Source organism: Lutra lutra, chromosome 1, assembly GCF_902655055.1.
Source record: "Lutra lutra chromosome 1, mLutLut1.2, whole genome shotgun sequence".
NCBI lineage: Eukaryota > Metazoa > Chordata > Mammalia > Carnivora > Mustelidae > Lutra > Lutra lutra.
In genome coordinates this window covers 2854947-2876640 of record NC_062278.1, presented here as the reverse complement: position 1 = coordinate 2876640, position 21694 = coordinate 2854947, and the positions used below count along the sequence as shown (strand labels likewise).

Here is a 21694-nt window from a genome sequence, read left to right as displayed (position 1 = left end):
CAAGGTTTGGCATCTTCCTGGGGCATCTCTGTAGGAAGCTGTTCTGCTTCTCAGAACAAATTTTCGGGAGAAGAGAGGCGGCGGCTGGGCGTTTCCCTGACGCCCTCTCCCTCCCGCAGCCCCGCCCGGTTCCCGGGACACTCTCATTTGTATGACTGTCATTTACGTGTTTTAGGTTTTTGCTATTGTTTGGCCCATGACAAGGTTTTTTGTCTCCATTTAACTCTTATTATGCCTTTTTTTTTTTTAAAGAAGATTTTATTTATTTGACAGAGATAGAGAGGGAACACAAGCTGGGGGAGTGGGCGAGGGAGAAGCAGGCTTCCCGCTGAGCAGGGAGTCTGATGCGGGGCTCGATCCCAGGACCCCGGGATCATGACCTGAGCCAAAGGCAGATGCTTAATGACTAAGCCCCCCAGGTGCCCCTTATTTGGCTTTTTTATATCCAGTTGTGTGTCCGGCTCAGCGGGCAGCGTGCTAAGAGGCTTGGAGCAAACCCCACCTGTCCTGCCCCGTTCTCTCCTCTCCACTCGGGCAGCTGCTTTCCTCCCGTTTCTAACTAAAAATCCTCCCTCCTAACTCACCCCTGAAGCACCTGGTTTGGATTCTCTGTCTGCGGTCGGGGCCTGTGCTCCATATCCCGCCCTATGACCCCCACCCCGGGCTGTGCCGTCCCCATCCCACCGCCCCATCCCACTGGCGCTTCTCACCGAGCAGCCACACCTGTCGTCAGCATGAGCCTCACCTGGTCTCTGTGAGCTGAGTGTGTAGCCGAGATCGCAGGGCTTCTCTGGTTCACATGTTTCTGGCCGAGTCACAAGCGCTTTACTCTTGCCCCTGGCCTGGCTCTCCTGGTGCGGTGGCCACAGCTGGCTGAGCCCCGGGCGCCCCGCTGTTCAGAAGGCGCGTCGGTGTCATGTGCCCCCAGAAGCTCTCCGCCTCCTCTTGTCGGGGCTCTTCTCCATCCAGGCTGGGCACAGGGCGTGTTCTTGAACTTCCCTTTGACGCTGCCTTGAGGAGTCCCTTCTCCTAGAGCCTCCATCCTCTACTTTCTCGGCTTCACTCCCCACTTGGAGAACTCCCAGGGGAGATGCGCGTGGGAACTACGTTTTGTTGTGACGTGGTGAACCTGAAGATGACTTTTTTCTGGTCTCGTACTTGACGCAGTCCGCTTACAAGTAGGGTTTCCGGATAAAATCGTCGGTGGGGGCGGGGAGCATGGTGTCGGGGGCTCCAGCCTCCGCGTCGCCGTGGGAGGAGGTCCCGCTGCTGCTTTCCCATCTGCTGTGTTCTCTGCTCTCAGACGCCTCTTCTCTGAGCTGCTGCTGAGCCCCGGCAGACCTCACGTCCGCGGGTACGGGTAGGGGGGGTCCTCTCCCGGACATCTCTGGGACAGCCCCGCCCCCAGCCCGAGCCCGTTAGACCTTCTGAACCGAATCTCTGCGTTTTGGTGTCATTTCATATTTGTCTGGCCGTCGGCCTTCTGAGCGGGCTCCTTCTGCGCCCCCTGCGTGCGGGCTGGGTTTCCTAGATGCCTCTGTGCCCGCTGCGCTGTCTTCCGAAGTAGCCCCCACTTTGGCTTCGTGGGCCGCCGAGTTGTCTGCAGCGTCCGCCTTCTCTCTCTCCTCTGCATCTCCATGCTCACTCACGTGGGTGCCTTCGGTTTGTGGTGGCAGCCTTCCGGTGTCTGGGGACAGTTGGCTGTCCTCAGGACTGTCCCCACGAGCTGCCAGAAGCCGCTGGGTGCGTGGCCAGGGCGGTGCACGGGCTGGCCCCTGGAGGCTTCCTCTACTCCGCGTCTCCAGAGAAGGGCTCTCGGACCTCTTGCCGGCGTAGGCCTGCTTGCAAGGGCAGGGGTGGGCCGGGGTCTCCCATTCTGCGTGCAGGCTCCCCTTACCCCCTTTCTGGCCTTGCCCCTCCCTCCCACTGTGCAGCTGTGCCCCATGTGTCCCTGGTCTCCTGCAGGGGCGGGTCGGTCATCTGCAGAGAAGGATGGGAAGGGTCGGGGCGGGGGCTCTCGCTATGGAAATGGACTTCCAGCCGCTTGCCTGGGCCCTTAAACCCCCCGCTTATCCTGTCCCCGGCTTTGCCGGAGCTCAGCAGGGCCAGCGGCTGTTCTACGCAGAGGCCCATGGCCTGCCTTCCTCACAGCCTCGTTGGCACTCGGGCCCCTTAGTCGCATCTGTGAGGGCGAGTCACGCAGGCAGCTGTCACCTCACCTGTTTTGAGCCCACGTTTGCTTTAACCCCGCACAAAACAAGCAACACTGAGCGTGTGTGAAATTTCGGGAAGAACATTGTATAGTAATTGAAACAAATAAGGCAGGAGAGCTGAAGTTTGGCCCCGTGGTTTTGGAGCTCGTTTTCCAAGTTCATTTCCTGTTCTTTTTCCCGTGCGCACAAACACGAGTGTGGGGGGCGCTTGATGCCGACCGCTTCAGTCCTTTGACAGAGAAGCACGTTTCAAAAAACACTTAGGCCCTCAATGATAGTCTTGATTTTCAAGACACTTTAGATACAGCTAGTGTCTCCGTGCTTCTGTAAGTCATAAATGGTGTCCGTTTCCGTGTCACTATTGAGGCTTTTAAAGAGCGTATCCTTTCCAAGCGCTGCACAGCCCAAGGAAGTACAGACGATACAGTGACCTCCTCAAAACCAAGTTCCAAGCACTCACAGCTGTGTCCGTGGATAGTTACGCTGAAGCTGACCTTCTTCCTTACCAAGTCCGGTTCCTACGCTAAGTTCCGAGTTCATGCATGCACAGCCACAGAGATGTCCCCGAGCGTCTGTGCCGAGGTCCTGGGGAGCGCGGGGGCTTTTCCTCCTGGCCCGGGTCGTGGGCGCTGCCGTCTGCACAGGCAGGCCGGGTGTGAGCTGCAGTGCCTGGGGCCCACGGGGCTGACCCATTGACTCCTTCTTCCGTTAGTGCGAAAGACACACATGAGAAGTGCCTTGCGTGCCGGAAATGGGCAGAATGTGCCCATACTGTCCTCGGGGCCAAGGCCCAGGGTGGGCACCACGGCCCCTTTGCCCTGTGCCCTGTGTCCACACTGTGTGCGCGTCTGTCTCCCCTCTGCTCAGTCCACGCGGCCACCTTTCGCTGGCTGCCGTTCCGCCTTCCTGCCCGTTTCTACTGATCGCCTGGGATCCTTGGCTAGGGGAGTGGATGTTGTCACGAGTTGTCACTTTTTTTTTTTTTTTTTTTTTTTTTTTTTTTTTTTTAAGATTTTATTTATTTATTTGACAGAGAGAGATCACATGTAGACGGAGAGGCAGGCAGAGAGAGAGAGAGAGGGAAGCAGGCTCCCTGCCGAGCAGAGAGCCCGATGTGGGACTCGATCCCAGGACCCTGAGATCATGACCTGAGCCGAAGGCAGCGGCTTAACCCACTGAGCCACCCAGGCGCCCACGAGTTGTCACTTTTGTGACTAGAGGGCATGAGGTGAAAACACGTGGAGGGCGCGAGGGCCGTGGGACGCACATGTCTGCCTGGTAGTGGCTCTGAGGCCCTCTGGGCTCCAGTCTCACCTGCTGGATGGGGGACTGCTGCCCGGGAGACAGTGGGGTCCGTAGTGAGACTGCAGAGGGCGCCACCCCCACAGGTGAGCTCGTGGGGCCCAGCCCACCCCCTCTGAGGTCGGCAGGTCATTTATCCATAAGACCTTTGGGTATTTTGTCCATCTGAAGTCGCGAGCCACTCGCATATGTCGTGATTTTCTGTGCTTTCTAATGTTATTTTTCCATCGTTTAAAAGCTTCAGTTGCAGTTAAACCAAGACCTGAGCATCTTGCATCAAGATGACGGCTCCTCTAAGAACAAACGGGGCGTTCTACCGAAGCACGCCACCAACGTGATGCGGTCGTGGCTCTTCCAGCACATCGGGGTAAGAGTGCGGGGACCCCAGCAGCAGCGCCCTGGGGCACTTCCCCTCCGCTTCCTCTCTGCGAAGAGCACACTCCGCGTCGGGCATGGCTGTCCCGGCTGACTGTCTCAGTGTTAGGGAGGGACGTGGGACAGAGGAGGGTGACCACGCTCTGGGGGGCTCTGCCTCAGGGACATAGTCGGGAGGGCCCCACTGCCGACCAGGGAGTCCTTTCCGCTCCTGCTAATCACCTCCGTGCCACGAAGGGTGACCCAGTGAGCTGAGGTTCGAGAAGTGGGCAGAGAGAAGAGGAGTTTGGGCAAAACCTGGGAAAACAGTGACGTCTTAGATATTTGATTTGAGCAGAGAGTGTGGTAAGGTCAAAGACTGAGCTATGGACAGAGGGGCCCGCACACGAGCTTGTTGAACTTGAGATGGCGTCTGGCCCCGCAGACAGACCCGGCGCACACACGTTGTGTCTGCACACCTGTTCGCTCCCCCGGGTCGCGACCACACCTTCTCTGTGGGGGTGTCCTGTCTTAGCAAACACACGCTCGCTCGCCCATTTACTGGTCAAGACTTGCTTCTCATAAGTTGAGACCCTCAGGCCTCATGCTGCTGAACGTCGGGGACGCATGTGACCCTGAGCAGCTTGGGGACCGCCCCGTCTGGTGGCCAGGGTCAGGAAGGGCCAGGTTGGCTTTCAGGGAAGTGTGCGGTGAGACTGAGGCAGGAAAGTGGCCGCTGCCTGTCGTGTCCAGGTGGACAGAGGAGCCCGCAGGGGCGTGTGGGCACAGATGCGGTGGCCTTTCTGTACCCGGAGGGATGGAAGGTTGTTGGGTCCATGGTCAAGGGAGAGAGACTGATACAAAGTGAAGGTCAAGCAAAGCTTTATTTCACGCCAAGCATCAAGGATCAAACTGACCGGCCAGAGCCGTCTCTTACAAAGAGGCGACCCCTCCCAGTCTCACAGACTAACTTTTATAGAGCAAAGGCCATGTGGTCGGGCCTGGCCACACACCGGTGGCCAACTGAATTACAATTCACCCATAGTAGCTATTTGAACTGGCCTATCACTCTGGTCAGAATTGGCGCCCAAAAGGCAGGGCCCACATTCTTGGGTGGTTAGGCAGGTGCTTTCCTGGTTGGAGGTCTCTACCTGGCTTGGCTCATCCTTGTATTCTGGGCTCTGTTACCTCCCCCTGACCTGACACGTCCTGGTATATGGGCTCTGTTATCAGGGGCTGGTCAGTCATATTTTACTGGTTTCCCAGACTTGTAAGTTCCTCTGGGGGGCAGGGTCAATTTGAGTTTACTGCATAAACAACAGAATGGCTCGCTCTGGCTAAGTAGGCCCTTACAAAGGTCAGGAGGCCCAGCGGGGAGTCGCCCGGCAGCCTCGGGAGCCTGCTCTGTGGCCGGTGCTGGCCTCCCTCTGCAGCCCCGGCCGCCTGCTGCTCCCGACGGCCGCGCTGCTTCGGCGACTCTGCCCCTCGGCCTCCCTGGCCCCCGCTCGTGTCTCTGGTTGCCGCCTGCTCCCTCCGCAGCCCGCCCCGCTCATCTGCAGCCCGTTGCCCCCGCCCCCCCCCCCCCCCCCCCCCCGTGGCTGTCAGCAGGGAGTCCTGGTGCCCCTCCTCCACATCCACCCTGGGGCAGGCCGGCTGCCTGAGCCAGCCCCGGGCCTCCGTCTGTTCCCAGTGCCGGTCTCCGTCCTCGCCCTGACTCAGCCCTGGGCCGGCACCAGTCTCTATCATCCCCCGTCTCCGGGCTTTAGCCTGTGTCACTGCCGACCAGCAACCCTTTTCTCTAACTGATGCCAGGCTCCTTCCCTGAGAGACAGCACTCAGAGGAGCTGCTGACTCCAGATGTGGAAACGGCATGTGATGTCGCTGAGCAGTTTTGGGGTGGGGACAGGACCTCTCTCCCTTTCCCTGGGGGGAAGGCCCTCAAGGAGCCCAGGCCAGCCTGCCTGGAGTGCTAGGACCGCCCCCCCCCCCCCCCCCCCCCCCCGCTCTCCTGCTCTGCCGAGCGATCCCTGCCTGCAGGCCACGGCAGCACGGGTCTGGGGACGACAGTGCCGTGTCTGAGTGGTGCGGCCGCACCTGGAAAGTTGTTCTAAAAGGGAAAGGTGTTATGGGTACAGTGGTTCAGTGATGTTCGTCCTACTGGTGGGAAGACTCAGTATGTGGTTTCGGGCCCATCTGTTTGCTGGGAAGTTACACAGCTAGTTCCCGTGGGACACGAGGACTGGGGCGCCCGGCAGACCCAGGCAGAGGGTGGCGAGTGGGACAGCAGGGTCCCCCAGCGCTGTCCCCCCGGGAGAGTGCCACTGGGTAGCGTGTCTGCACTCTAGGAGCACAGACGGTGTCCGTGAATGTTTTCATGATTCCTAAAACAATAAACTTTCCTCACAGGTTGAAGTAAAGTGTTCCTTTTTTTTTTTTTTTTTTCCCCCTTATGAGGCATTTTCTGCCTCTTCTGGCCCTTGTTTCTTTGGAACACAGTCCTCTCGGCGGCCTCCCTGACATGGGACGACGGCGGTTCTGCCACACGGCGGGGCTTGTCCTGCTCAGTGCCCTGGGCTTTCCGGCCCCTGTCATTCCACGGGCTCTTAACTGGCAGGCACGGCATTCCCATTTCCGCGGTCTCCGCCCCGGGGCCCTGTGCGGTCGCCGTCTGTCCGAGGGAACAGATGCCACTGGGGAGGCCGCTGTGGCCCGAACCATGGTCCCCGCGGTCCCAGTTGTGTGAAGCGACGGCTGCCCACGCCGAGTGTTACTTGCGGTAGCTCCTGCCCTGTGTCCCCCGGGGTCCCGGGCCATCTGGAATCAGGGACTCCAGGGAGGCAGGCTTTAGACCCCGTGTCCTCCTGGCTTCTGCATGTGGACAGTGATCAGCCGTGGAGAAGGCGCTTGTTACCGTAGATAGAAGAGATTCCTTTGGTCCTTCTGTCGGTTTTGATATGTACCTTACGGTTTAATTCTGCTTTTTCAAGTGGAGTGTTTTTATCATACGAGGAAGAGGAATATAACAGGTGCTCCCGCCCCAGCCCTGGGCGCAGCTCTTCACAGACCCCGCACGCTGACCTGGCCCCGGGCAGGTCCTGAACTGCCAGCCGTGCACCCCCGTGTCCCTTTCCTCTCCCAGTGCCTGGCACAGAAGCATGTCACCCTGTGGGTCAGGCTGGGAGCCGCCGGCCCCGCCCTTTCCCTGCGTCCTCTGCTTACCCAGCTGGAGGATGGGGACTTTGTGTGCTTTCTGGCCTCAGCTTCCTCGTCCGTACGACAGAAGTGATTGTGCGTGTCGCCCGTGCTGTGGCTTGCTGGGTCTGAACTCCACCGTATGGCCTCGGTGAAGTGGCCCCTCCAGGACAGCAGGGCGCGGCTCTCGGTGGGCCCGGCACCCCCACCTTGTCTCTGAGCCGCTCACTCGGTCTCACCCTGGCCTGCGCTGTGTCTGCCGCCTGGCTGCCGCGTGCTTGGGCGGCGCGGGGGAGACATCCTGCGGCACGTTTCTAAAACGAAATCGTCAGACTAATGAGGTTTTGGCAGAAAGCGCTGTTGCTGCTTACCATTTTTTCACTAATGATTATTTGTATCTTTCTATTCTACCTAGATAAGCTCGAGTCCCTTTTAAACCCTGCCGGTCAGCCTAACCCTTCTTTTTATTTCTAGCACCCCTACCCGACAGAAGATGAGAAAAAACAGATTGCTGCTCAGACAAATTTGACACTACTCCAAGTTAACAACTGGTAAGAGCCACCCACCCTCCGGAACGGTGCCGGTCGCTGTGATGGAAGCCTCGAGAATCCCCTAATAAGTAGTGGAATTAGTTGAAGATGGCTGAGTCCTTTTAACGGGCGGCACTGTGTCCCCAGAGTGCCGGAACTGGTGGAGGATGTTTGAGAATAGATCAGCACACACTTTCGTCTTAAACCTTTCGTCCTCACTACGGACTTTCCCTGCGGCCTGCTGGTCCGGTTAGAGACGTGCTTCTCCGAGGGCGCCTGGGCGGCTCCGCCGGCTGAGCGTCCGACTCTTGATTTTGGCTCAGGTCGTGATCCTCGGGGTCATGGGATCGAGCCCCGCATTGGGCTCCGCACTGGGCGTGGAGCGCGCTTGAGACTCTTTCTCTCCCTCTGCCCCCCAACGCTTGCACCTGGCCACACAGTCTCAAAAAAGAGTTTCTCCATCGTGGGTCACCACTACGCCTGAGCCCCACGTTCATTCAGAAAGTGATGTTTCTGGTGATGGGCTTCCCTGGGCGGTGCCTGGTGGCGATGAGGCATCTTGACCCCTGGTGCCCCTCCCGCCCCTGCAGCTCCCCTACTTTTGTCCCTTTGTTCAACTCTGAGTCGGGGAGGCGGCCCCTTGGCTGTCCGATGTCTGTATGGTGGACCCACCCCCACAGCAGGACTCGGGGTCCTAGGAGGGAAATGCCTGGGATTGGTTGACTTCATGAATAAAGTAGCCTGTTGTAATTTCGGTGTCACATGCTACGTGGACGCTTGGACCCCGACCACGTGCGCTCCCCTGAGATCAGAGCTGCTGGCATGACGGAGGGCGTTAAGGTCCAGGGTGCACTTTAAGGCTGTGCATGTCAGTCGTCGGTCTCTTGTACTCACTCAGGAGCAGGAAACAGGATTGGCTAATAAAACGGGCGTTCGTAAAAGAAAGCACAGACTATGCCACTTGTGAACACTGCTCTCTTTTTAACTGTTAAAATTTAAATTTGAGGGGCACCTGGGTGGCTCAGTGGGTTAAAGCCTCTGCCTTCGGCTCAGGTCATGATCTCGGGGTCCTGGGATCGAGCCCCGCATCGGGCTCTCTGCTCAGCGGGGAGCCTGCTTCCCCTTCTCTCTCTGTTTGCCTCTCTGCCGACTTGTGATCGCTGTCTGTCAAATAAATAAATAAAATCTTTTTAAAAAATTTAAATTTGAGCAAGGTCAGGTACCTTCTAGTATAAATAACAAAATCTCCCAACATGCGCGGCATCTGGGCAGGACGGATGGATGTGCTTCGGGTTGCACTGAGTATCTGTAATCTTGTGTTTGGGCCATTGTTTAAGCCTTGGGGACCAAGAATACAGAGTCTTTGGATTATTTCCTATTAAATCTTTTAAACAGCGTTTGCAAAAAAAAAAAAAAAAAAAAAAAGCAAAAAACTGTGTTGTCGCTGTGACGTTTGCAATGGCCCAGTACCTTCCATTCCCTGGTGCGTCTCGGACGCTGCCCATCTCGGTTCAGTCCTAAGGGCGGTCGGCTGATTGGACCTGGACGTTAGAGTCCCTTCTCTGGACAGCCCGATGCCTTTTGTTGCTGGTCAGCCTTCTTGCTTTTCCTTGTCTGTTAACTTCCTCGAGCTCTCTAACTTGCTGCTCTGTCACATAACCAGAATTGTCTGATCTGGAAGGTTTGACACCCGCTTTTAAGTTTTTTTTTTTTTAAAGATCTTATTTATTTGACAGAGATCACAAGTAGGCAGAGAAGCAGGCGGGGGCGGGGAGCGGGGGCGGGAAGCAGGCTCCCTGCTGAGCAGAGAGCCTGATGCGGGGCTCCATCCCCAGACCCCAAGATCATGACCTGAGCCGAAGGCAGAGGCCTTAACCCACTGAGCCACCCAGGCGACCCCGCTTTTAAGTTTTACATTAATAACAGTTTACTAGCACGATTAGCATAAAGTTTCTAAAACCTTTCATCTTTGTAGCTACTTTTACTTTGTGTGACTTTGTTTCCTTTTACGTTTACAAAAATCCCACGCTGGGCTGACCTTGAACACCCCCGTAGCTTGTGCCTCTGCCACTTGGCGGTTCTGAGTGAGGAGGCTGGAGAGGCAGATGCTGAGAGGTGGCAGCGGGCTTCCCTCCGCAGGCAGTGGCGGGGTCAGCGCCAAGCTGGGGGCCACCAGGGCTCCCCTGTGACGGCCGCTGCCCCCTTGCTTGTGCTCCAGGGACCAGATCACCACCTGCGGCTTCAGTTCCCTCCTTTCCACTGGAGAGTGTTGCAAATGCTAGAATTTTAGGTTTAAGTCATCTGTGCACCCAGTGTCAGGCTCGCTCTCGGTGGAGGCGTTGAGTGGCACGCTCTAACTGGGCCAGCCGGGCGCCCCATGAGTGTCACTATGTTCATGTGGCCTGGGAGCAGGTGCGCCCCAGTTCTGCTCTGCACCTGGGCGCCTGGAGAGCAGGGCGTGGCGGCAGACCAGCACAGAGCCCCAGTCTCCGTGGAGCTTGTATTTCTCTGACACCCAAACATGAATCCTCGCCCTCATGAGGGCCCCACTTCTAGGGGTGAGCAGGCTCGGCTCCAGTGAGAGGTGACCCCCCTCCTTGCCATATTCCTAGAGGAGGAACTGCCCCTAGGCTTGGCAGGTGCAGCTGTGTCCTCCGAGTGTGCGGTTGGACCAACCGCCAGCTTCTGGAGGGCAGGGGTGGTCATCCAGAGCTCCGCTGCTCTCCCAGATCCGGGGCCACCAGCTGGGTGCGGGGAAGGTGCCGGCCGAAGAAGGCAGACTTTCCAGGCACATACTTAAAGTCAGTGAAGCATGTTCCCACGTGGGACCGTGTGCTCCTGCCACTCTGCTTGTGTGGGATCTGGTCCCCACTTGGGCTACAGGGTCCTGTCTGGGGTCCCCAGGGGTGCTGTCACAAGCACCGACACAGCTGAGGGATTTCAGACAGGGGCCCCTCCATAACTAGCCTGTTCCTTGGGGTGTCGAGGGCCCACTCTGGCCCTAAAGCCGCCCACACTGAGGTGACCATGAGTGGACGGAGCACCGTCTGCCCCGGGAGGGTCAGGACTGTGGGGTCGTGCTCCTGGGGATCCAGGACGTGCTCAACGGGAGGGCTGTAGGAGGGCCATAGGAGGGCCCCCCTAGTGACCGCTTCCCTGTTCCCCGTCCACGCCCAGGTTCATCAACGCCAGAAGACGGATTCTTCAGCCCATGCTGGATTCTAGCTGTTCAGAAACCCCAAAAACTAAGAAGAAAACTGCTCAGAACAGACCGGTCCAGAGGTTTTGGCCTGACTCCATTGCCTCCGGAGCTGCGCAGCCGCCCCCCAGCGAGCTGGCCATGTCTGAAGGTGGGCCACGGGGTGCAGGGGGTGGGGCGGGGCAGGGGCGGAGCCCTGAGCCCCCTGTGCACAGCTGCGGTGTTGACCTTATCCGCAGAGCCCAGTGACAGAGGCCTGGAGTCCCAATTGTGTTCTGTTCCTCTTTCCCCTTCATGTGTTTCTTCTCCCTCGGGCTTCAGTGCGTAGCAGGGAGCTGTCCCGGCCTCACCACCTGCTGTTCGGCCTTTTTTTTTTTCTGAAACGTCGGGGAGCCCCTGCGGCCCTGGTCCTGCTGTCGCTGGTCCCCTCTGACCCGTCCCTGGCCCCGCCTGGTCTGTGTTTACCAAGCAGCTTCATGTCGGCTACAGGTCTCCAACGCTCAGCTCGATTGGGTCTGCGTGTCCTTCCATTGTACAGTCGGTGCTGGGAGCTCATTCCTACTTTCGTGGGCGTATTTTCCTCAGTGGCATACTGTTGCCACATCGGGAAACTTGGGGGCCCGTATTTCCTCAAATACCTGCTCTGTCGCCCCTCCTCCACCCCTTCAGGGACTGCCGTTGTCCATCTGTCCTGGCTGGTGCACTTTCCTGCGTTTGTGATTCTGTTTCTTGTTTCCACCGTCTTGATGGCTCCCGTGTCTGTCTGTGAGCGTCACTGAGCTCGTCTTCTGTGGCTGACCTGCCACCGGGCCCACTGCGGGTGCGTTTCGGGGAGACCTTGTCCTGGTCATCTCCAGAAGTTCCGGAGAAGTCCTTTCTGCCTCTCGTGGCTCTGCTTCCTAGAACACAGTCCCAGGAACTGTTCTGATGCCCTCCGCTGCCTCTAACATCTCTGTCCTGCGCAGCTTTCCGTTGGCTGACTTTTGTCCTCACTGAGGGTCGTCTCCCTGCCTGCGCGCGGGCCTGGGAACCTTGGACTGACGCCAGGCCCTGTGAGCGTCGCCTGGCTGGGGGCGGGGCTTTCGCACGGCAGCGAGTCCTCCTGAGCCGTGTCCTAGCACGGACGCTACTTGGGACGGTCTTTGTGACTGGTCCTCATTTGGTGACCCAGGGGTGCTCAGTCCTGGGCTGACTGTGCAAACCAAGGCAAGACTTTCGATTGCCCCGCTTCCCCGGGCCCCCGCCCCCCCGTGCAGCCAGCGCTCAGAGGCCTGGACGGCTTCCTTGAATCTTCTCAGATGCTTCTCTCCCGGGGCTTGACTGTGTCCCACATGTGTGTGCGGACCCATCCTCCGCCCAATGTATGCGGGGCTCCCACAGCTGAGCTGGCCAGAGGGCTGGGCTGGGCCCCCCACGCTGTGCTGTAAAACAGGCTTGACTTTGTTTCCTGGTTGTGGTGCGTGCGTTTACAGCTGGGCCTTCACAGTTTGGGTTTTGATATGCAGTGGTCTTCGATTTTTATTTAAGTAATTTGTGTTTTCAGGTTCCGTTTTCTCTTTTAACTCAAGAATTAGTTAGGAAGGTATTAGTTCTCTCTCCCTCTTCCCCCACCCTCCCTCCTTGGAAAAGACAATCCCTGCATATCGGGGTAGGTAGGAGTTCACACAGAACTATCCAGTGGAAAGTGATTTTCCCTCCATCCAGGCCCTCGATCTTCTCCAGAAACCGTCCTCATTACCAGTTTCTGTCTGTGCTCCCAGGGCGCTCCTGACATGACCCACTGTGCGGAGACCACAGGGGATGAATGAAGCTCTTTAAAAGGGTTTCCCCTATTCTGACCTGTGATGCGGTTTCCTCCTGCTGTCCCCCGTCACTATGTCTGAAGGCCTTTCTAGACGAGCGCACGAGTCCCCGTGTGTGTGGTGACTCAGGGCACCTCGTGCTCCTGCAGCTTCTGTCCCTCAGCTGCTAGGCAGGAAGGCGCACGGGGACAGGCGTGTTAGAGGGCTCGTGGCCTCTTCTGTTCTCCTTGTGAAACTGCTTTCCGCCCCGTGCCCCTGTGTTCTTGTAGTCCTGACCCGAGGTCTTGCGTAGACCAGGAGCGTTCAGAGCGTGTTAGCGAAGGAAGGGCTGAGGTGGATCCTAGAGGCCGTTTCCCAGCCCCTGTGGAGCGCCCCAGAACTGGAGGTCCCATAAGCAAACAGCGCCCCGCCGCGTGATGGAGCGTCTTCCTGCGCTGGAGCTGATTTTCCCCTCCTGCCGCAGGAGCCGTTGTGACCATCACCGCGCCCGTGAGCATGAACGTGGACAGCCTCCAGTCCCTGTCCTCGGACGGCGCCACCCTGGCGGTGCAGCAGGTCATGATGGCGGAGCAGAGCGAGGACGAGTCTGTGGACAGCACGGGGGACAGTGGGGCCGCGCTGGCCCCCGCCCACATCAGCAGCCTCGTCCTGGAGAACAGCGACTCCCTGCAGTAGGCCCCGGCGCGGCCCGGAACCGTGGGGCGGGCCGGCCTGACCTTTACAGTTTGCACGGCAAACCTTTTACACAGTTTTATTCTAATATGTTTTATATGTAGATAGAGAAGAGTGCACTTTTGTATTTCATAGTACGCTTCAAGAGCATCTTTGCTGGTGCAGCGACTTCTTTCGAGTGTGCGCGCGCGTGTGTGTGTGTGTGTGTGTGTGTGCGCGTGCGTGTGGGTTTTTAAGGAAATTCTTTAAAGGTTTAACGCTAAGAATGTGATGAGTGGCAAACACCCCTGTGAGCCCCTAATTAGATTAAGGAATAGTGCTGCCATTTTCTAAGAAATTACGCAGTTTTAACTTAGTTCTGTGGTTGAAGCAGGTCTCAGTGGGCTGATCTCTTGTGCGGTCCACGGATTAGGAAGACGCTTCTGCGTCCTAAAGCCGCCCGTGCCAGGCAGACGCCGCACGGTGGCAAAGTGGGTGTGGCTCCGCGGTGGGCCCTCTGAACACACGTAGGTTCTCGCACATTCCGTGAGCCTGTTTCATTTGCTATAGATGAAAAAGAAACTCCTATTTTTACCTTGCTGGAATTATTGGATAAAAAGCTATTTTTATAAATTCGTTATGAATTGGATGACTATATTGAGGATAAAATTTCTAGAGGAGAAACAATACGTGCTTACTACTTCAATTTGGAATGTTGTGAACTGACCAAATTCCGTGAACCTGCCCAAAGTTAGCTAGCATTCCACGGTTCTCTGCCGTCCCAGGCTGGTGGTTCGTATTTACGAGTATGAAGGAAGCAGCTGTTGAATGAAATTTTGGTACCTGCGAATTTTAGTTGCTACGTGAATGCTCACATCACATCTTACTCTCGATCCGGACATAGACCTAAGGGATTGCTAAACAGGGCTAGTAAGTCAGGTGACGCGGCGGCCAGCGACCGGAGAACAGCTCACCGCCTGTGTTTCTGTCTGATCTGAGTCTGACTGCAGTTAAATGGTTACTGTCCCAGATAGCTGTGTGTTGCTCTAGGACGTTTTCGTCAGCCATGTGTCACATGTAGAATGTTCATTACAAACTAATACAAAACGTCCTCTACCCGCTGGCTCCGAGTGAGGGCCCATAAGCCACGCTAGCTCTGTTACGTAATTAACATCTTCCTGAAGTGACACGGGGACCCAGAATGGCAGACTCTCCTGCCGTTGGGCCCGGTGTCCATTTTCCCTCCTTGTCCGTTGTTGCTTTGGCATTTCCAGAGCCCTGCCCCTCGGGCTTGTACTCACGAGATTTGGAATAATTGTAGGACTTCCGTTCCCGGGGGACAAGACAAACCAGAAGAGGAGACTGGGTTTTGTTTCCTTTGTTTTCATGTAGTTGCAAGTGGGGCTCTTCCTCAGAGCAAAACCAAGCCGCCTTGTCTCGTGAAGTCTTTACGTGGTCTGACAGGGGACGCCCGCTGTCCGTGTGGCCGAACGGTAGTTCATGGTCAGGAAAGTTGCCCGTTCTTGAGGTTCGACGGCGGTAGCTGCCTGCAGACCACGCTGACACTGAGGGGACATTTTGAGCGAGGGAAGATTTTGTTCTGCAACTGACTTCTTCCCCCCAAATTTATTGATTAATCACAGAAGAGCATTTCCTAGATAACTTAGAAGACAGTTAGAAATACTTGGAAATTTCTCTTAAAAATATTTCAGGAACTTTAGAAGAAAAACACAACTATTAACTCTTGGCAAGAGAGTCACGTTTGTAAGCAGCGGTTACATTCCTTATTTATAAATGGTTTGTAATTTTTTAGCAAGTCTTCCCCAGTTTAAAAGATGATTTTAACTTGACCTGAAGTCTGGTATTGTTGGACTTCTTGAAGCGAGGACCTGTGGAGGCCGGCCGGCTTCCTGCGGCCGCAGGTCCCCGGGCCTCCTAGCCGCCCTGCTCCTTGGGTGAGTGCAGACGTACTCCCGGTGCGGACCCCCAGCGTCACCGTCTCCCTCCCCGCCCAGGGACTCCCAGTGGTCACCATCTCCCTCCCCGTGCAGGGATTCACAGTGGTCACCCTATCTCTCCCTGCTCAGGGACTCCCAGCAGTCTCTGTCTCCCTCCCCACCTAGGGACTCCCAGGGCTCACTGTCTCCCTCCCTGCCCAGGGATCCTGCAAGGGGCAGCCCGGCAGTCCAGGGCTCCCGTGCAGAGTCCCACCCCCCACTGGCCTGAGGCCTCCAGGCCCAGTGATGCCGCGCGCGCTCCCTTTGGCTGAGGCTGGGGTTCTCGGGCTCTCCGTTCTCACTGGGCTCCGAGCACTGGGATGAACCATTCAGAGAGAGGCACGGAGGGTGGCCTGAGATTCCGGCAGACTTCCCGGGACGCCCAGGTGCCCATGCACGTCTGGGCATATGGCAGAGCTGATTGGGGTCAGAGAGCCGCCACCCAGCGCACTGTCAGTCCGTCTGCATTGTAGAAACCTCCATCCCCAGCCCTCCGGCATTCCAGAGCAGCTGTGCAAAGGGGACGCTGTCGAACGTTCCTTTTTGGTGAGTGGATGTGATCCTGACCTTACACTAGAACGTGCCTTGGATGCGTTCTGAGGCCCAGAGGAAGCCAGCCGTCCCCTCTGTGCCATGGCTGAGCAGGGAGCCCGACAGGCTGGGCCACTGCCCTCCCCGGGGGAGCATCGTCCACTCTGCCCGCAGTGCCCCGATTGCCGCCAGCCCAGGGAGGGTGCTGAGTGAGGGGGGCGGCCTGGGGGGCCTTCCCTGCGGGGCGAGTGGCCAGGGCTTGCCTTCTAGACACACTCAAGCACAGCCAGTCGGAGGGAGAAGGACGTCTCTGGCCGGTCGTGACAGAAGTGACTCCACGGTCTGCCTTCGTTTTAGTTACGTTTGGTCTATGAACTGACAATCTTTAAAATGTGAATACTGTAACAATATGTTTTCTTGGATTGTTGTCTTTCAAAGGGATTTTTGTGAAGCATTTGATTTATCAAAGCAAAAAAAATTAAAAATAGAAACATGCTTTATGGATGTTTTATTTTCTAAAAGCTGATGTCACCACAAGCTGCTTTTCCATTTTAAGTGGAACGTGGACATTGTTGACGGGTTTTGCTGGTGTCATGGGGGTCGTGGGGGTCGTGGTGAGCCCTGCGCTTTGTTCAAGAATTAGGATGGGACGGCCCGGACACACCGGTCCGCCTGCGTTTTCAAGGGTCCTCCCTTAAGTTCTGTTCCGGGGGGAAAAAAATTGCAAAGTTTTTGTTTGTTTTTTATTGTAGTTTATCAGAAACCTAATTATTTTGGTAGGAATGAGGAAGGATTCATCAGCAAGGGGCTGCCTTCCACGGGCGTGTCATGAGCGGCGCCCAGCGTCCTTTTGGACGCGTCAAAGAGCGACAGTAAAACAGCGTCAGAGAACGTTTTCTTTGTAGTCCGGTGTGCTCGAACTCCCCCCAGACCGTTCACACTTCGAGGCCAAAGCAAGCAGACTCACGTGTTTTTAAAGAGTACACCTGAAACGGTAAGTCTCGCGGGCGATGAGAACCGGCTGTGAAGCGTAGTGTTTCGGGAAACGTCCTATTTGATCGGATGGAAAATGGAGCGTGTGTGCCGGCCCTGCAGCTCCACTTGGTCGGAATTCTAACCAGGTGAGAGCTCGGCCCAGTCTCTGACCCCCTCTAGGCTTCAGGTGCTTTGTTTGTAAAAGGAAGAAATTGGTGTATAAGGTTTATTCTAGCACAGAAATAGTATTTATAACTAATCCAATGCTACCCATCTATCTAGAGAGAGAAGTAAATAAGTCGTGATCTAGCGAATCCTGAAAAGAAGAAATGTGCTGGGACTGCTTTTCCATTTTGTTACGCCGGGCAGAGGTCAGAAGTAACGCCTACTACGTTTAGCCCCGATGCTGTGCTCAGAGACGCTCTTTTTTTTTTTTTTTTTTAAAGATTTTATTTATTTATTTGACAGAGAGAAATCACAAGTAAGCAGAGAGGCAGGCAGAGAGAGAGGAGGAAGCAGGCTCCCTGCTGACCAGAAAGCCCGATGCGGGGCTCGAACCCAGGACCTGGGATCATGACCTGAGCCGAAGGCAGCGGCTTAACCCACTGAGCCACCCAGGCGCCCCTCAGAGACGCTCTTTAACGAAATTTTTTTTTTTTTTTGAAGATTTTATTTATTTATTTGAGAGAAAGGCAGTGAGAGAGAGCATGAGCGAGGAGAAGGTCACAGGGAGAAGCAGACTCCCCGTGGAGCTGGGAGCCCGATGTGGGACTCGATCCCGGTATTCCGGGATCATGACCTGGGCCGAAAGCAGTCGTCCAACGAACTGAGCCACCCAGGCGTCCCTCTTTAATGAAATTCTTAACACAGAGGATTTTTGCCCTTTTACAGTGAGATCCTCTTATCTTCACTAAGACCTAAGGTCTCGGTGCCATTTTTCAGCTAAAATTTGCAAAGCTGCAGAGCTGTGGCCTCTAAGCCCACGTGATGAGGAGGTGAATGCTGGTCTTAGACGCGGGCTCAGGCTGGCTTGCCAGCCGTCCACTGTCCCCAGCACCCTGGCCCTGAACCAGGTCTGGCATCCTCCCCGCAGTGGCTCTTCCAGCCCTGGAAAGGGCTACTTTGTCTGGCTTAATTGAATAATTTAGCATTTTATGCACAAATAATATTTAGAAGGCATTATGTTGCACAGGTGTTTCCATTTCTTATGTCGTGACTTAAATGAACCCAAAACTTCAACCCACAGAAGCCAGTTTGGTTTTACTGTAGACGAGGGAGTCCTTCCCTGCAGTGGTTTGACAAGGAACAGTTTAAAGAGGTCGAGGGCTTCAGTTGCTTAGGCTTTTTTTTTTTAGAAAACAACTTACAGGAAAAAAGAGGTATATTTTAAAATTTGTTGCTTTCTGTTAACTTGGTTTTCTCTAGTAGTAACCCAGTAGTAACTCTAGTTTACTACCCAGTAGTAGCGACTCACTGCTAGGAATGACTAGTGAAGTCCATAAGTGCCTACACCGCGTGCTGGTGTCGGCCGAGGTCTGAAGCCCTGAGTTCGCTCAGAATAGGGTGGGGGGGCTGAGGGGAGAGGCCGAGAAAGGCGTGTTTCTAGGAGTGGAGGTGGCGTGTGTGGGGGCGTTGGGTTGGGCCTCCCGGAGGTGATCGCGGCTTCTAGCAGAGCCGGAGAAGAGGGGGAGGCAGACACTGGGGGTCCCGGAGAGGACCGTGGATCAGTAGGCGACTCTGAGGGAGCGTGCCTTTGTTACCTCGTGGAAGACCTTGTAAGACCCCAGACACGTAAAGATAGGCTGACCCAGAAGTGGACTTGGCCAGAGCCGCAGGAAGCTTCTCTGTTCCGTGGAGGCTGCTGTGGACTGGGAGCGGGCTACAGGCTGAGCAGGGCGTGCTTCTGTCCCAGCGCCTACCACCCACGAGTACTTACTGGTTAGGGTTACGGGGGGCCCTGCAGATCCAGAGAATGAGACTGGCAGTGGCCAGAGAGGGCCGGAGGACAGGAGCCGGCAGTCAGGGCCGGATCCGGGTGGCCAGCAAGCCCACGGCTGTGGCTCTCGAGCTGAGGTGGGGGCGGTGGTTCCGAGTTTGCCTGGAAGCGGGAGCCTGGAGCCTGGGGTCAGAACATCACTGGGACCCCTGCGGCCGGGACCTCCTCCCGGGGCTCTAGGTGCCCCAGGGAGTGGAAGCGGGGGTGCTCTGGCCCCATGCGTCCCGGCCAGGGGCTGTCCACTTCCCATGCGGACCACAGCGCAGACACTCTCTGGAAGTCGGAGCCAAGGGGACAGGGCAGGGCCGCGTGGAGGGATGCACCTGCGGGGGGCGGGCGCCTGAACCCCGTGACCGTAGCAAGCGCATGTTCCCTGGTCTGCTTTGGAGGACTGCTTTCTCCACACGGTGGGGAGGTTTCTGTCTTCGTCGTGTGCCGCCTAGCTGCTGACGGGACGGATGGAGAGCCGGGTTGATCTGGGGGAACGGCAGAGACCTGATAGATGGCCCTCATGTCCCGGGGCAGGCGCACCCCTTCCGACAGGCCGCGAGTGTGTGTGCGTCTTTTGAACCGACGTGCTGGGTTTAGGTTTCACTCTTAGGTTTAGGTTTCAGAATCCTCCAGCCAGACCACTGTCCTGTGTTTCTGTCCTGCTGTCAGCGTTCAGCAGGCCCTGCTCCCGAGCCCCCGAGGTGGTCTCCCTGCTCCTGCCCCGCCCCTGCAGAAGACCCCGGTGAGGCTGGGAGGTGGTGGGCAGGTTCTGGGGCACCCGTGGTGCCGCCCACCCGTGCCTCTGACCGCAAACCCAGCCTTACAGAGTGGGAGGAAGTGGGCCTCCTGGGATCAGGGCCGCATCTGGGGTCCAGAAGGTTCTCTGGGCCCCCCCAGAAGCAGTGGTCTTTATGGGGCAGCATGGAATGGTTCCTCTCCTCGTGGATTAAGGCTCTTACATGAGGGACTGACTAGGCTGGGGGCAGGGTCATGCCTGCACACCTCTGAGGGGGTCTCTCCGCTCCCCAAGCTGCCTCGCCAGCCCCCGTGTGAGGGAGCACTGCGCCCTGATGGCCGGCTGTCTTCTTCCCCCTTCCTGTGCTGGGCTAAAGGGGAGCCCATCAGCGTCTGCTCCTGTCCCAGAGGGCTTTGTCCCTCTTGGGGGGTCAGGCATCTGGTGGCCTTGCCGCTGCAGCTCTGAGCTGGAGAAGAGTCAGGACCTGGTGGGTTACCCAGTGTCCTTACCGTCGGGGCACACTCGCGTGGCTTCTCCATCGGAGGGGGAAGCGGAGCCGCCGCACGATCGGCGGGACTTCCGACGGGTTGGCACGTCTCTGTCAACACCTCTGCCACAACTCCCGGAGGTAAGTGAGACCGAGCGGAACGCACCTGGGCCGGGCCCTGCCTGAGAGCGAGGGCGGGAGAGCAGGCGGGAGCTCGCCCACAGTGAGTGGGAGGGGGCATCAGGAGCTCTCGGCACTGGAGGTCCACAAGGTAAAAATGGGTGTCAGGGGTGCTTCGGGGGCTCAGTGGGTTAAGCTGCTGCCTTCGGCTCGGGTCATGATCTCAGGGTCCTGGGATCGAGCCCTGCATCGGGCTCTCTGCTCCGCGGGGAGCCTGCTTCCCCCTCTCTCTGCCTGCCTCTCTGCCTGCTTGTGATCTCTGTCAAATAAATAAATCTTTAAAAACAATAAAAGTACCTTAAAAAAAAAATGGGTGTCAGGAGGGAGGAATGGGACTTGGAAGTCACTTTTACTTAGAACTTGAGAGGTGGTTTCATGGGCTTCCTGCGCCCGAGCTGCGGCCCTGCGCCCCGGGCGGCGCTTGTGTCCTAGGCACGGCAGCTCCTGTGGCCGAAGCAGCGAGCCGGCCCCACGCGCTCCTCCAGGACCCTGTGCGTCGAGCAAACCCTGTCTCTGGAGGGTTAGGGACTGCCTGGCCATCCTGGCACCTCCTGGCACCGGGCTGGGGAGGCTCTGACCTGCCCCGTGGTGCTTCCTTTGTGCCCTCCCCTCCCCCCATCCGCGTGTCCCCTGGTCCCCTCCTGGCTCCTCTCTGGCTCTTGACAGCTTCTCGGGGTCCACACGTGGGCTTCACGGCTCCTTGCCTTTCTTTGAACTTGTGAACTGTGAGTGAACTTGTGAATCCGTTCAGAACAGACGCGACCTTTGACATGAGTCAGTGCCTCGAGAGCAGTCTGTCCGGCTTTGTTGTCACATGTCACAGAAGGTCCCAGCACTCTACACTTCAGTTCTGGGCAGCCGCCCACAGACACCCTGCCCCTGCCCCCCAGCGCCAACCCGGCACAGTGCAGGCGGGCCCCTGCCTAGCCAGGCTGGGGCAGAGCCACTTCTGCACAGGACCTGTCCCCGCCCCACGCCCTGCCTCCCCTGTGCCTCCCCTTGCGCCAGCAGCAGGCCCAGGCTCCCTGGCCCTCCCCGCCCGGCTCCTGGTTGTTCTGGGCAAGCCTCAGGGGGAATGGCTGGGAAGCTCCCCCGTTCTCTGACCTTTGGGGTCTCTGCGGTAAGAGTGTCGCCCCGACACGGCCACCAAGACCGTTGGAAACCGTGGACTCGCCCCGTGCAGAGCATTTGCACACACGGGTCTGTGTGTGGGAATTGCCACGCGTGACTTCCAGACCAGCGAGCTGGCCTGAGTGACCGAAGTCAGCCCCTGGGAGGATGCCGCTCCGGCCAGGCCGTCCGGGAGCCAGGCAAGTGCTCCTGCAGGGGCCGGGCACACACCAGCATTGCCGGGGTGGGGGGCAGAGGGGCGCAGGGGGCAGCTCTGCCCCAGCCCCGAGTGTGCTTGCCTGCTCCTCCCAGTCCCTCGGAGCTGCGGGGACGCTGCAGGCTCACCTGCCCCAGGGCCCGTGTGCTGGCGGTGCGCGCGGCCGGGGGCCCTGACCTGCCATCCGCCAGGCAGCCCCACACGGCTCTCCAGTCTCCAGGGTCACCATTT

The 21694-nt window shown here is 57.4% G+C and overlaps 1 protein-coding gene across 3 annotated transcripts in view; it reads left to right on the top strand.

Moving 5' to 3' along the window:
- The window catches only part of PKNOX1 (PBX/knotted 1 homeobox 1), a 62464-nt gene extending 46198 nt beyond the window's left edge, over nt 1-16266 (top strand). For all 3 annotated transcript variants that reach the window (XM_047719253.1, XM_047719235.1, XM_047719243.1), the window contains exons 9-12: nt 3754-3882; nt 7536-7612; nt 10769-10941; nt 13056-16266. In XM_047719253.1, coding sequence (XP_047575209.1) covers nt 3754-3882; nt 7536-7612; nt 10769-10941; nt 13056-13267 — 591 coding nt within the window. In that variant the 3' untranslated portion in view covers nt 13268-16266. The remainder of the gene's footprint in view (nt 1-3753; nt 3883-7535; nt 7613-10768; nt 10942-13055) is intronic.
- The last annotated feature ends 5428 nt before the right edge of the window (nt 16267-21694 follow it).